The sequence below is a fragment of the Erinaceus europaeus genome, chromosome 6 (genome assembly GCF_950295315.1).
Source record: "Erinaceus europaeus chromosome 6, mEriEur2.1, whole genome shotgun sequence".
Lineage (NCBI taxonomy): Eukaryota > Metazoa > Chordata > Mammalia > Eulipotyphla > Erinaceidae > Erinaceus > Erinaceus europaeus.
Genome location: NC_080167.1, coordinates 45,899,725 through 45,915,485, shown reverse-complemented (window position 1 = coordinate 45,915,485; position 15,761 = coordinate 45,899,725). Strand labels below are relative to the sequence as shown.

General features: G+C 49.2%; 1 protein-coding gene across 3 annotated transcripts in view; it reads left to right on the top strand.

Annotated features, from left to right (window-relative positions):
- The window catches only part of PRKCQ (protein kinase C theta), an 80,963-nt gene that overhangs the window by 43,051 nt on the left and 22,151 nt on the right, over positions 1-15,761 (top strand). For all 3 annotated transcript variants that reach the window (XM_016193047.2, XM_007534374.3, XM_016193057.2), the window contains 6 exons: positions 3,242-3,404; positions 4,456-4,487; positions 4,581-4,666; positions 7,221-7,350; positions 13,049-13,158; positions 14,137-14,254. In XM_016193047.2, coding sequence (XP_016048533.1) covers positions 3,242-3,404; positions 4,456-4,487; positions 4,581-4,666; positions 7,221-7,350; positions 13,049-13,158; positions 14,137-14,254 — 639 coding nt within the window. The remainder of the gene's footprint in view (positions 1-3,241; positions 3,405-4,455; positions 4,488-4,580; positions 4,667-7,220; positions 7,351-13,048; positions 13,159-14,136; positions 14,255-15,761) is intronic.

Here is a 15,761-nt window from a genome sequence, read left to right as displayed (position 1 = left end):
CAAGCCCCTGGCCTCCACCTAAGTTTTGTGAGCAGTGGAACAGTGCTGTGGGTGTCTCTCCATACCTACCCCCCTTCTGCTACCAAAATTAAAGAAAAAAAAAACTTCAAAAGAAAAAAATAAAAGAACCTGGCCTCTGGGAGCAGTGTAGCTATACAGGCACTGAGCCCCAGCAATAACCCTGCTGGTTAAAAAAAAAAGTCAGGGGGAAAATTTCATGAGTGGGGAAGCAGGGCTTCAGGTGTCTCTGTCTTTCTTCCTCTCTATCTTCCCCTCCCCTCTCAATTTCTCTGTCTAACAATAAATTAAAATATTTTTGAAAAATGAAATAAACAAACAGGAAAAATGAAAAGCTGTGATAGCATGGATTTGCTTCCAAGCAGCCCATTGGCAGAGGCTGAGGTGGGTGGGGCTCATGGAGAAGGGACACATTGATTTGATCCAGGTTGAAGCTGCAGGACTGGCTGGTACCTAGAAGCTGATTCCAGTAGTAGCTCAACCTTTGTGAAGATTTGCAACTTTTCAGAATAAAATCATTTTGAAAAAGAAGAAGAAAATTCCTGAGGGAAAGACATTTCCTCTTTTTCTTTGTCAAACACTCTAGCTGTAGAGAGTATGTGGGCCCGTTTCTGAGTGAACCGGCTAAGACAGTGAGCGTAAAAAAAATGAATGACTGGGTATTTGTGAAAGTGAAAGTATTGGCTTAAATGACATCAACAGTGACTACTTCCTTGCATAAGCAAAAGTACCAGTAAGTTCAAACTCTAGCCCATGTGAACTGAAACAAGTTCTTAAACTCACTGGCTTAAAGGGCCCTGCTTTGAAAGCAATTCCAAGGCTAGCCATCCCATAAACCATGGATTCAGGCGGGGTTAAAACAATTTTCTAGTTACAGTAAATATTATTGAGCTTGGTGAATTATTTGACCCCAGGAATTATTTGAAGTTTCTGTGGCATTTCATTTTTTTGTGTCTAGATTCAAATTGAGATCTTGCCTCTAAATGTTTGTTTTATTGAGATACAATGAACCTCTAAATATATTGGTTTCAGTCTGTTTCTTCATGACCCCAATTCTTTGAAATTTATTGACTAACTGACTTGGTGAGGGAAAGAACCAGAGCAGCACTGTGGCTGATGCCGTGCCAGGATTAGATTTGAAACGTCACACATCCAAGTCTTGTGCTCTACTGACTGACTCATCTCTTTTGTTTTTAAAGATTTCTTAAACTCTATTTATTTATTTATTTTGATAGGAGAGAAATTGAGAGGGAAGGGAGAAAGAGAGGGAGAGAAAGGCAGAGACAATTGCAGCACTGCTTCATTACTTGTGAAGTTTTCTCCTTGCAGATAGGAACTGGGGACTTGAACCTGAGTTCGTATGCATGGCAACATGTGCACTTAAGCAGGTGTGCCACCACCTGACCCCGTCCAGTTTTTTTATTTCTTTATTGGGGAATTAATGTTTTACATTCGACATTAAATACAATAGTTTGTACAAGCATAACATTTCCCAGTTTTCCATATAACAATACAACCCCCACTAGGTCCTCTGTCATCCTTTTTGCACCTGTATTCTCCCCGAACCCATCCCAGAGTCTTTTACTTTGGTGCACCCTCCAATTCTTAAACCCTGCATCTGGCTTATATTTCAACTCCCAGACTGAACCTTCAAAAAAAAAAAAATCCTGTGGTTCTGTGCCAGCACTATGAATCCACCACTTCCATCTACTTTTTCTCCTTTTCTATTCTTAGTTGATAGAACTGAAAGAAATTGAGAGGGGATGAGGGAAATAGAGAGGGAGAAAGAAAGACAGATACCTGCAGACCTGCTTCACCCTTTGTGAAGTGTCCCCCCCCCCACAGAGGTGAGGAACAGTAGCTTGAACCCCAGTCTTGTGCTTGGTAACATGTGCACTCAACCAGATGCACTACCTTCCAGCCCCCAAAATTACTATTTCTTCACCTTCTCTCCCCTGGGGAACTCTGAGATACCAAGTGTCAAGAACCCCAGTCTTTCTCACCTCACCCCATGTGGTATTATTCAAGCTCCCTTCTTTCTGAAGCCAGTCCTGCCATTCCATCCCCCTGCTTCCCACAGCTCTTGCTGTAGCACAAGCTCATGTAGAATTACAAGGCTGAGAGGACACACTTTCTCCGTGTGCTGTGCTGGTGGCTGGTTCTGTTGCTTCTTCACTCTTGACTGAACTGTTCTCTCTCTCTGTCTCCCCCCCCCCCCCCCGGAAATAGTTGGGGCTGCAGGGCCAGGACTGCCAGTCTGGAAGCTCAGCCAGGCTTCCCCACCATGTTCAGAATCCCACTTGTTAGAATACTAAGGGTGTCTTGTGGAAAGCTTGGCCCCCCATCAGGCTGTAACTGTGATGGCTTCTGTGAGTAGCTGGGCAGCCCCCAGGCTGACCTAGGTACAGAGCGGCACCACAGGAACCCTGGCTACTGAGGGCACTGGGAGCCTGAGCAGAAACAGCACCCAGAACACAGCCCCACCTCTGCCCCAGGCCACAAACACCCAGAGGCAAAGCATCTTGAGACCTAGAGAAAAGCCCTTGCTGGCAGGGAGACAGCTCAACCCTCCCCCCCACCCCCAGCACAGGATTGCGTGCCTGAGGTCAAACTTGTCACACACCAGAGCTGAACAGGGCTCTGTTCTTTTTCCTTTTCTAGCTTTCTTTCATAAAAATAAGTCAATCTCTGGGCGGCAAGCTAGCTCACCTGAACTGTGCTCATGTTCTTTCTGGCATGCAGCCAGATTTGAGCCAGGCCTCCACTGCTCTGGAAGAAGTTTCCATACTATACTAACTTTCCCTCTCTCTCTTTGTCTGTCTATCCATCTATCTATCTATCTATCTATCTATCTATCTATCTGGAAAAAGTCAGCTCACAGTGGTGAAGCCCCATGATGACACAAAATAGTGATGAACAAAGATATCTTTGCCATAGTGTCCCTGCCCAGCTTTTGGAGGCCGCCACACTGTTCTCTAGAACTGCAGGCAGCAAGTTTCAGCCACTTCCTGCCGCTGAGCTGACTCATCAGGGACAGTTGGTGCAGGGTGTACTCCATACCTGGAAGGTCTGGGTGCTGCTTTTGCAAACTGAGAGGGTCCAGCCCACTAGTCCCAACCTCAGCAATCCGTGTGGGAGAATCTGGTGTCTCTCACCATACCCCGTCCCTGGCTGTGCCCACCGCTTGTCAGGGAGTCACTCTGTCCCCTTTCTGTCCCTGCAGACACCAAGAACCTGAGTGAATTTGAGTCCGAAGGCTTCTTCGCCCTGCACCACCGCCGGGGCGCCATCAAGCAGGCCAAGGTCCACCATGTCAAGTGCCACGAGTTCACGGCCACTTTCTTCCCACAGCCCACCTTCTGCTCTGTCTGCCATGAGTTTGTGTGGTAAGCTCCTCCCATCCCATGCCAAGCGCTGGGCTGTGTGTTCCGTCCCAGACCCCTGATCTGCCGAGTCCTGAGGACTCCACAAGGGTGGGGGGTGCTGTAATAATGTGGGTGTGAGGTATGATTCTAGAAAAGACTGTTTTGGGGACATAGCTCATGGGGAGTGAGGAATTCAGCTCCTATCAGGAAGAGTCTGCAAGGACTTTGGTGACAGAGCCACTGGAACCTGGAGCGAGGGGGATGGGGGGAGGTGATGTCTCTGCTTAAAGCAGCCTCCAGCTCCTGCCTCTGGTCCCCAGCCCCCTGAGGTCCCCAAGGGTGTGTCCACCCAGGCACAGGCCACTCTGATACCCAGCTTCCCATGGCCCCACAGATTGGGTCAGTGCCCCCTCCCTATCTGCTCTTTTTAACAACAGGAGCCCCCTTCCTTTCTACACAGTAAGGGCTGCTCAGTCTTGAGCTCAAGCCACAGGTATTCCTGGATGCTCAGAAAAAGGACAGAGTGGGGCAGAGTGGTCTCTCCTTCTCATATTGAGCTAAGTGACAGAATGGCTTGATTGATTTTATTCGCTCATTCATTCATTCATTCATTCATCCATTTTCTTATTGCCACCAGAGTTATCACTGGGGCTCGGTGCCTGCGTGATAAATCCACCATTCAAGTGGGATTTTTTTAAAAATTTATTTTACTTGACATGACAACAAGAAGTTAAGAGGGGAGGAGGAGAGAGAGGAGAGACAACTGCAGCACTGCTTAACTGCTTATGAAGCATCTCCCTTAAAAGAGGGGCCCTGGGGCTTGAATCTGGGTTCTTGTACATGGTAACATGTGAGCGCAGTCAGGTGTGCCACTGCCTGGACCCAAGAGGATGGATCTTTAAGCAGAGGATCATGACCGTCAGCTCCTTGCTGATCTGATGATCAGACTTTGACACCCTTGGCAAGTGAGAGGCCAGGGCAACTGTGGGAAAAATGTCTGGTCCCCTGTGCCGTGTTGGTGCAGCTGTGAACTTGAACATCCTGACCAATGCCATCGTGTGTTTTCTTGCAGGGGCCTGAACAAGCAGGGCTACCAGTGCCGACGTAAGTGCGAGGCATCCTGGCGCCACCCACCTTCCTTCCCTTCAGTCATCCCTTCCCTTCTGAAAGGCTGAAGCTGCAACCATTTCCTTTCAGAATGTAACGCAGCGATCCACAAGAAGTGCATTGACAAGGTCATCGCCAAGTGCACAGGCTCAGCCGTCAACAGCCGGGAAACCATGGTGTGTACTCACTCAGAAGCCGATCGGGGTGGGAGTCCACTTGCTGAGTGCTACCTCTCTGTAACGTTAGTGCTGGGGCTTGAATCCTTATGCTTATCCACAAACACCCACCTCCCTACAATCCCTCCCTCTTCAAAACTGGTTGCTACTGAGATCTCAACCTAGGGGGAAAGAAAATCACACTAAGCATGTGACATTGGCCCCCAGGAAGTGGTACAGTGGTACAGCTATGGCCTCACACGCACATGAAGTCTCCATTTCAAATCCTGGTACCACATATATATGCCAGAGGGCTACTCGTGTGTGTGTGTGTGTGTGTGTGTGTGTGTGTGTGTCTCCCCCTCTCTTTATCTCCCTCTAAATACATACATTAAAAATATGTATTTTCTAAAAGAGAAATTTAGGGAGCTGGGAGTGGTGCACCAGGTTGAGCATACACATTACCATATGCAAGGACCCAGGACAAGCCCCCACTGCAGGTGTCTCTCTTCTATCCCCTCCCCATCTCAATTCCTCTGTCTTATCTAATAAGAAAAATAAAATGAAGCAGTGGATTTGTAGTGCTAGCACCAAGCCCTAGAAATAACCCTGGTGGCAATTAAAAATTAATTAAAAAAGGGAAATTCACTAACAGAAAAGAGTAATGATTCAGATCAACTATATGAGAACAAATCCTAGGGAATGTACAGCTAAAAGTGGCCATTAAAGTAAAGGACAGGCAGGGGCGGGAAGATAGCTCAGCTGGGAGAGGGTACAATTTGACATGCTCAAGGACCAACACTCAAGGCACCAAAGGGGAGCTTCGTGAACAGCAGAGGGGTGCTGTAGTATCTCTTTTTCTCTGTCTGTCTCTCTCTTCCCCTGTTTCTATATTAAATTAAAACAGGGAAAGCCTACTGGGAGCAGTGGAATGGCCTGCTATAAAGCCCTGGCAGCAGTCTTTAAAATAAAATGAAAAGAAGAGGAAAGAAAAGGAAAGAAAAGGGACTAGGTGTTGGTGCACCTGGTTGAGCGCACATGTTACAGTGTGCAAGGATCCAGGTTCAAGCCCCCAGTCCCCACCTGCAGGGGGAAAGCTTTGCCAGCACTGAAGTAGTGTTGCAGGTGTCTCTCTGTCTCTCCCCATCTCTGTCTCCTCCTACACTCTCGATTTCTGGCTACCTCTATCCAATAAATAAAGTACCAAAGAAAGAAAGGAAGAAAGATAGAAAGAAAGAAAGGAAGGAGGGAAGGAAGGAAGAAAGGGAGGGAGGGAGGGAGGGAGGAAGGGAGGGAGGAAGGGGAAGGCGCCAGGTAGTAGCACACCCAGTAGAGCACACGCGTTACCACGCGTGAGGACCTGGGTTTAAACCCCTAGTCCCCACGTACAGGGGGGAAAGTTTTATGAGCAGTGAAGTAGTGCTTCAAATGCCTCTCTTTTCTCTCCTCTGTCTCCCCCTTCCTTCTCAATTTCTGTCTCTATCAAAAAGTAAATAAAAAATAATGTGGGGAAATAACAGATAGGACAGCGGATTTGTCTTGAAGGCACCAAGCCCCAGTGACAACCCCGGTGGCAATAAAAAAATAAAGAGACAGGCAGTCGAGGTGTTTATAAAGTACAGAGGGAAAGAAGGATGCTACCCAAGTGTCTGTTTTGAGAAAGAAGTGTAGCTGGTAGTGACTGTGGTTGAGGCTGGAAGAGACGCTCACGTTTTCTTCTGGGCCAAGCTGAGAACTTTACAACAATCTACTGGTGCATATTCGTACCAAGAATCACGCTGCCTGCTTGGTGGTGGTGTGGAAGTGATGAAGGAAGAGAATTTACACTCTGAAAATCTGTATCAGATAGTCACCATCCTGCCACCTTCCTCTCCTCCACCACCCCTACAAATCACCACTGTCATTGTGAGAAAGGAGAGCAGTGGTCAGACAGCACAGGCCCCCAGTGGGATGCCAGACTCGGGACCTCCCAGCTGGCTCAGCAGCTGTGTGACACACACAGGCGTGTTCCCCTCTCTGCGCTCCTCGTTTCACATATGAGGCTGCTAATAGAGGCCACTCCTAGTGGGGCACTTTGACTAAATGAGCTGTCCCTTCCATAGACAGTACCACTGTGACCCCTCTGTCCCTGGGCCCTGAAAGGGCGTCTTTGGGCCCCTACAGCAGGTGTGAAGATTTTCTGCAGGAGACAATGAGCTCCTGACGAGCCTCCCCTACACACACACACACACACACACACACACACACACCTCTGGAGGAGGGAATGTACATGTTTAAAGTAGGAAGGGACGTGTACCCTTTACATAACTCCTATCCAAACAAAGAGCCCTGCTCTGCTTCCTGAACCCAAATATCCCAGGGAAAGGCTGAGGCTGGTGTGTCTGTGGGTCACCCCACTGTGGCCCAAGAGTCAGTGGCTCTCACTGGCTCTGCATGCCACCACCCTTCCCTATTTATTAGAAGCATGGATGAAAGCACCCAGCTTCCAGTGTTCTACTTCTCCCCACTGTCAGTCAGAATGGGTTGTCTGGGGACAAGGGACCCACAGACAGTGACACCATCCCCCCTCTTTCAGTTCCACAAGGAGCGGTTCAAAATCGATATGCCGCACCGCTTCAAGGTCTACAACTACAAGAGCCCCACCTTCTGCGAGCACTGTGGGACCCTGCTGTGGGGGCTAGCGCGACAGGGGCTCAAGTGTGACGGTGAGTCTTGAGGACCACAGGGGGAACACAGTGGGGAGACCCACAAATCCTCAGCCTCCTGCTCAGCTATCCTCCTTTGTACCCCCCACAAGTTCTCCCTGGGAGTCGTCCTTCTCCGGGGATGAACCTGTTCCTTCTGATGCCACTGGCTAACCCAGGTCTTATCTTTCAAGCCAGAAAGAAGGCGAGGTGACTCATGGGAATACCACAGCTCCCCTGCTTCCCCAGCCTCTCCAAAGTCCAGAGGTCCCTGGAGTGGCTTCTTTTATTATGTGGTACCAAAGGAATGAGCCCTGGGCCTCACACGTGTGCAAAGTGTGCACTGCCTCCTCCCAGACCAGTTTTCTCTTCTCCTTTATTTTCTGAGGAGACGAGGAGAGATACACAGCCCCACCACTCAGGGAGCTCCCCGTGGTCATGGTGCTGCCATGTGGTGTCAGGGCTCAAACCCAGGACCTCACACTTGGGAAGACACATGCTGTACCAGATGAGCCACCTCCTGAAGGAGGCTAAGCCTTAGAGAGTGTGACTTCTTGGTTATCTGCTGAGTTTCATACATTTCTTCTTAGGTCGTTTTATCATTCAATTAACTGGCTCTTAAAGGATTCGTTTGGGTGGATTAGTCTAGAAATCTGATGCACGAATTATCTCTCACTCCAAGGAGCTCAGAATACCTCCTTGGCTTACATAGTCATTTGGAAAGAGAGAAGAGACAGGCAGAGAAGAGAAAACACAGCCCAGCCCCATCAGCCATGGAGCTTCCCCACTGCTGCCCACAGGTCCCCCATGCAGAGTCAGGATTTGAACTTGGAGCCTCACACATGGTCAGGTGCATGCATGAAGGTGAGCTAGCTCCCACCCTCCAGAGTGATCTTTTATTCTTTTCCTAGCTATTTTTTTCTTTGTAATTAATAGTGGCTTCCAAGATTCTAAGATTAGAGAGAATAACTCCACAGCACTCCCCCCACCAAAGTTCAGTGCCCCACCCTCCATAAAACAACAAGGTTCTCACAAAGTCTTACAGTGTGTTTACTTCTGTGTGTCTATGGCAGACGCAGCTGCTGCTGGGATCCTGGGTTCTGATGTATCCCGTGATTGAGAAACCTTAACTCTGACACTTGTGGACAAGTGTTAAGAGTGGTCTTAAGTGGACACTCCAGTATGTTTATTGAGTGTGACCCTGACTCTGCATTACATCAGAGTGTGGAATGAGGAACATCAAAAGCATTTCTGCAGATTAGGACAGTTAGTGCTAGACCAGTAGAGCACACTCGAGCAACCCTCTGGCTATGTGGTATGTCCGCATCATGCCCACATGGTGAGTGCCATAGTCTGTGAGGGGAGCAGTGTTTGTCACAGTGTGCAGCTTTAGGCCCTTTTGCCTTAGGGCCTGTTGACCCAACTGCTCCTAAACTTATGTCATCCAACAAATGTCCATCAGACAATAGGAATCGTAGCCAGAGGGGAACATGAGAGACTACAGGTGGTCAGCATTTCTTTGTTCTATACAGAGCTCCCAGTAATTGAGGAAATAGTACAGCAGAAAATAAGCTTGTCAGAAAGTAACAGGCGTGATAATTCAGGGGTTTCCAACACCAAATAATAGGTATCAGGAAATCAGTGGGGTCTCCAACATGTCTTTCATTTTTTTCAAGTTCATGTATTTCAATTGTGTAGATTCTACACGAGTGAAACCATCCAGTAGCTGTCTTTCACCTCTTATTTCGCTAGGCATAATAATCTGGAAAGAGGTCTTAGTGGAGGGGGCGGGGCTAGGTTTCCAGCCAAACCCACCTGTAGTCAAGCTTCACCTTGTATGTCCCTCTGTACCCCAGGCCCCAGCAGGTGCCTGCTCTCCACACCAGACCAGGCAGATGTGACCATGGGCCCCAAGAAATGGTTTCTCTCAGGAGTTCCCACAAAAATGACCTCATGGGACTCCCACCATCCTTCTTAATGAGCCTCATGGAGGGTGGGGGCAGGAGGCAGCACTTTGGGAGCCAGGCTAGCCCCCCAGCCCCAGCTCAGAACTCCCACGAGGGTTCCTTGGCATTATTCCTGCCTCCTGGCCTGGGTTCTCCCTTCTGAGTTCTGTTCTCTTCCAGCCCCTCCCCCACCCCCAGAGCCCCTCGCCCCTCCTCGATCCTTGAACCCTTCTCTTCCCCCCTCTTCCCTCCCTCTCCTCCCTGCCTGGCTGGGTCCTGGCTCCTGCAGCTGCCCACACCCTCCTCATGCCCCTGCCATCCCCACCCACCCTCTCCCTCCATCCTGCTCTCTCAGAAGTGCTCCCCCTCAGCAGGCCTCCCCCTTCCTCTCCCCGACAAGTCCCATGAAAATAGTTCGCAGAGGGAGCAGTCTGCACGCCCAGAGGTCCAGCCCCCACCTACTAGGTTGGTAAGCAAGACCCAGGGCTGCCCTGGGCAGGGTGCGCTGTAAGAGGCATCCCCGCAGGGGCTCTGGCTGCTGAGCACTTGGCTGAGTGTGACAGCACCGGTCCCCCAGGGGCCCAGTGTGAGTCTGACCTGCTCAGAGCAGACAGGCAGGATGGCTTCATGGGCAGCCTCTTCACTCAATTAAGACTGGCTTGTAAAAAGTTCTGTCTGTACTGCTTTCTGTGATAGGCACACAGACAGACTGCTCAGCTCTGGATGTATAGAGCCAGGTATTAAACTTGTGGCCTCATGTGTCCGGCCACTGAGCTGCCTCCCTGGCCCTATATTCAGATTTTAAATGTACACAAAGGTTGTGTTTAAAACCAGTTGTTGGGGGGAGCACTGGTGATGCACCTAGTTGAGCACACATGTTACAGTGTGCAGGACCCAGGTTCAAGTCCCTGGTCTCCAACTGCAGGGGAAAGCTTCACAAGTGGCAAAGCAGGGCAGCAGGTGTCTCTCTATCTCTCTCTCCCTCTCTTTTTCCTCCTTCCTCTTGATTTCTGGCTGTCTCTATCCAATAAGTAAAGAAAATAAAATTACAATAAAAAAAACCAGTGTGGACACTAGCTCACTCAGTAGAGCACATGTCCGTCGGTGCTCAAGAGTTCCCAATAACACATGGGAGCATGTGGGCAGCACTGGGGAGCTCCATGGATGGTGGGACAGTGCTGTGGTGTCTCTCACTCTCCCTCCTTCTTTATCTCTGTCTCTCTCATATGTCTGAAATAAGAACAATGAAAAACTGAGCCCAAACAAGATTAGAATAGAAAACACAAGTAGAACCTGAACTGGAGTTGGTGTATTGCACCAAAGTAAAATACTCTGAGGTTGGGGGGGGGAGAGTACAGGTCCAAAAAAGATGACAGAGGACCCAGTGGGAGTTGTATTGTTACGTGGAAAACTGAGAAATGTTATGTACAAACTATTGTATTTACTGTCAAATGTAAAACATTAATCCCCTGGGAGTCGGGCGGTAGCGCAGCGGGTTAAGCGCATGTGGCACAAGGCGCAAGGACTGGCTCAAGGATCCTGGTTTGAGCCCCCGGCTCCCCACCTGCAGGGGAGTCACTTCACAGGCGGTGAAGCAGGTCTGCAGGTGTCTATCTTTCTCTCCCCCTCTCTGTCTTCCCCTCCTCTCTCCATTTCTCTCTGTCCAATCTAACAACATAAATAACAACAATAATAACTACTACAACAATAAAAAAACAAGGGCAACAAAAGGGAAAATAAATATTTTTTAAAAATCCCCCAATAAAGAAATTTTTAAAAATAAGCTTTACCAAAAAAAAGCATGAATATAATAAACAATAGCAAATTACAATGTAAAAAAAAAAAAACTGAGCCCAGGAACAGTGGAATCAAGTGTGTAGTGTAAAAAGAACTTGCACATCAAGTCTGTGTTTCTGCCTGCCTTCACACCAATGTAGGAACAAGGAACTGTTTTTGCTTATTGACAGAAAGTGCAGTTCTGTTTTGCAGTCATATTTTGAAGGCTTAGGGTCAGCTCAAATTCAGGGGCAAGACCACTAGTGTTCCATCTACTGGGGGGCCCACAGATGCATGGAGGAGGGAGAGCAGCACGTGGGTGTTGGCGCTCCTTGAAGAGGCGCGGAGTTACACCCTTGAAACATACAACCTTTTAAGTCAAGGTTGCCTCCATGACGGCTTTGAACAAATATATGAATTTCACTGAATTTTCTCACTCTGTATCTCACCAGAATGAAGAAAGAAGGTGACAGGTGCTTTTTTGTTTTGCTTTTTTGTTTTTGTTTTGTTTTTCGAGACCTGCTCAGTGCCACCTGCTTACTCTGTGACGGTCTCCACAACAGAGCAAATATGCAGAAACACACAATTCTGCAGCCAGTCCCATCTCACTCACCCCACCTGTCAGTCCCTGCTGACAACTTCTTCATAGGATGGAGTAGGTCTCTGAACCAAGAGTTCTGTAGCTGGAATTTGGAGGTCTTCGTTTAACTACTTACTTGAGAGATAGAGAGAGAGCCAGGCATCACTCTGGCACATACAATGCCAGGGGTTGAACTCAGGATTTCATAATTGAGGGTTCAACACTTTATTCTTATACTACCTCCCAGGCCACTAGTTTGGAAATCTTTATTATTGGTTTTTTTAGTTTGTTTTTTTATTGTTATAGCAGTGATGTTTCATAAGTGGCATTTGAGTTTTCTAGAACTAGTGACATAGTAGTATAAGAGTTGTCTACACAGGACCAGGTGCTGGTACTTGGTAAAGCAACATTACCATGAGTGAAGACCCAGGTTCAAGCCCTGGTTTCCCACTTGTAGAGGGAGACTACTTTATGAGTGGCAGAGCAGTGCTACAGGCATCTCTCTTCCTGTCTATCTGTTTCTACCCATCCAAAGAAGGGTAGAAGAGAAAAGAGGAGAAGAAAGCATGAAAGAAAAAATGGCTGTGGCAAACAGTAGAATTGTGAAGGCACCGAACTCCAGCAATAACATTCATGATACGTACATACACACACAGCACGCCAGTCCAAGAAGCCTCCACGGTAGTCAGTGGCCAGCAGATCTTTCTTTTTTTTTTTTTTAAGAAAGGATTAATTAACAAAACAATAGGGTAGGAGGGGTACAACTCCACACAATTCCCACCGCCCAATCTCAATATCCCACCCCCTCCCCTGATAGCTTTCCCATTCTCTAGCCCGCTGGGAGCATGGACCCAGGGTCATTGAGGGTTGCAGAAGGTAGAAAGTCTGGCTTCTGTAATTGCTTCCTCGATGAACATGGGCGTTGACTGCCAGCAGATCTTTCTGGTGCTGTTTCCAGAACTAGTCAACCAGAGCGCTCCCCCAGACAGCAGGTCTCAGAGTTCCCCACTTTCTGAGGGCACACCTCCCCTCTGGCCCCCACACAAAAACTACCTTGCCGTCTCCCTTTCAGTTCTGGGGTGGCAGAGGGAGGCTGGCCCCCATGGAAGCTGAAGAAGCCCTTGTGCCTCAGTGAAAAGGGTGTGCATGACTCCACGTTCACACCTCCTGCCCCACACCCTCACTGAATTCTTCCCTCTCTCTGAAGTGGCCCCTCCCACACAGCCCTGTGTGTGTTGCGGGGGGGGGGGGGGGTCCTGTCACCTCCCCAGATGACTCACAGGGCCCCCAGGGCTGTGCACACAGTGGCACCATGAAGTGCCCATCATCCCCAGCATCTCACCCTGCCAGAAGTGTGGCACACACACACCCTGCTGTGTGTGGCAGCCCTGGCTCACCAGGTCCTGTCTTCTCCCAGCATGTGGCATGAACGTGCACCACCGGTGCCAGACCAAGGTAGCCAACCTCTGCGGAATCAACCAGAAGCTGATGGCGGAGGCACTGGCAATGATCGAGAGCACACAGCAGGTAGGGAGTGCTGTGGGACAGCCCCAAAACGTCTGTCCCACCAGCTCTGTCCTCCCCTGCCCAAGGGTCTGGGGGTGCTCTCTGGGCTCCTACCTCCCCAGTTACCTCCACACCAGGTGCCTCTTTGAAAGGGTGGCTTATAATTCCATGAATTTGTGTTACAAGGGCTTCTAAAAACCTTGAATTCTTTGGGGACTGAGTAGGGCTGGGTGGAAACAAATGTTATTTTTTTTTTCAATAAAATTAAAAGGGGATTTTATGTACACAGAAAGCCACAGAGAAGCCTTTTGGGCCCATTTTTTCACTCTGCCTACTTAGAGAAAACAGAGAGAGAGAGAGAGAGAGAGAGAGAGAGAGAGAGAGAGGTGAGGCCACAGAGCTCCCTCAGTGCTACCTATGGTATTCCCGTGGGACCCAGGGGCTTGAACCCTATACGTGGTAAGGAGAACACTCTACCTACTGAACCATCTCCTGGCCTGTATTCATGAAGGTTATTGAGAATTCATTTTTTTTTTTTTAACAGAGAAAGAGGCAGAGAGAGAGAGTGAAAGAGACCACAGCACCAAAGCTTCCTTCAGTGCAGTGGGGGCCAGGCTCGAACCTTAGTGGTGCACATGGCAAAGCAACGCACTATCCCAGTGAGGTATTTCACTGGCCTGGCTATCTAGGATTCACTGGCTCTGGAGCTGTGTCTCCCCCCCCCCCATTTGTCAAGCCTCCTGGGCTGATTTGCTGAATCCTCAAAGTCATGGCACACGATGCCGCCTGCATCAGCCACCTCTTCACCCACCTGCCACCTCTGTGGCGGGATGGCATGCGCAGGGCCCAGGGAGGAACCAGCTGCCCTGGAAGCCCAGAGGTGGAGGCGGTACTCTGCTGGGCAGTGGGCAGGAGGCCAGGAGAAGTGGACTGGAGCCAGGCTGGCAGGTGGGAGCTGGTGGGCAGAGGCAGACCTGGGCTGATCTCTCTGTGTCACAGGCACGCAGCTTGCGGGACAGTGAGCACATCTTCCGAGAAGGCCCGGTGGAGATCGGTCTCCCCTGCTCCATCAGGAGTGAACCCAGGCCTCCATGTGCACCAACCACAGGGAAGAGAGGTAAGAACTCCCAAGACAGACCCCTGGAACTCATCCTGAGAGCCTTCACTAGAGTCTTCCCCAGGCGTGGGCTGGGAGGCAGTCCTGTCCTGGTCAGAAGCCACAGAGCTGGCCCCTAACTCAGTGAAACCTGAACACACCCCTCTGGGGGGGAGCTTTTTAGGGGTGCAGAGATATGAGGGAGAAAAAGGTGTTAATCCAGAGGAAACAAAGGCCAATTTTCCCCTTAGAGTTGTACAATGTCAGGACTGGGCAGTGACGCACTCATGTAAATGCACATGTTACCGGATGCAAGGACCAGGGTTCGAGACCACAATCCCCATTTGCAGGAGGGAAGCTTCACAAGTGTGAAGCAGTGCTGCAGGTGTCTCTGTCTCTGTCTCTCTCTCCCTCTAAATCTCCACCTCCTCTCTGTTTCTTTCTGTTCTATCAAAAAATATAAATAAAAATAATTTTTAAATGCACACTAAGAAAAAAAAGGAATTGTAGAATGTTGCCTCCTGCATTTTTGCAGAAATAGTGGGTCACATTGTTCACTGGTGGGAATTTCAGAGAAAACAGTTCCCTTCTGTGGCTGAGACTTTTCAGGAAAGTTTAAAGGGAGGAAAGAGAGAGAGAGAGAGAGAGAGAGAAGAGAGAGGATCCCTACTAGAATGTATAGCTCATGGTGCACAAGGCCCTGGGTTCAAGCCCCAACACCACATGGGACCACCACCGGCAGCATCAGGGAAGCTCCATAGATGGGGAAGTAGAGCTATGGGGTCTCCCCTCTTTCCCCCAACCCCACACCTCTTCTTCTAACAAGAGTAGCAAGAGGGAGGCAGCAGGACTGCAAGTCCTGAACATCTATGGCATTATGGAAGCCTGTCCAGCCTGCTGTTTGAGGATCACTCATAAAAGGGCATGACCACGTGACTCTGAGACCCAACGATTTCAAGACACCTTAGAAATCACTGTAGAGAAGCAGATAGATAGGCGGACAGACAGAACAGAGAGAAACTGAGAGGGAAGGAAGACGGAGAGATAAAGAGAAAGATACCTGTAGATGGGGGCTGGGAGCTTGAACCCAGGTCCTTGTGCATGGCGATGTGAGCACTCGACCTGGTGTGCCACCATGCAGCGACAAAAATCACTATTTTCATTGGATTTGGGGGGAATATGAAAGATAAACCAGGAATTGAAAACTCTCAAGGAAATATGACAAGGGGACAGGAGAAAGGCTCCCAGAAAGTTTGGGGGCACCTTTGGCACTGAGTAAAGGCTGATAAAGCGAAACCATGACTGAAGGCTGGGTCTGGGAAGAGTCAGGCCATGAAGCCCAGCATATCCCGGGCAGGCCCAGTGAAGGGGGCATCTTGAGTCGAAGGCTGTAACTGAACAATGCAGCTGGGGTCTTGAACCATTTTCTACCCACTTCCTCTTCCCTTGTATGGAATCCTTGGAAATTGATGGTACCAGGCCTGCAGCTGTGCAAGCAACTGGGTGTCACTTTTCCTCAAATTCCATG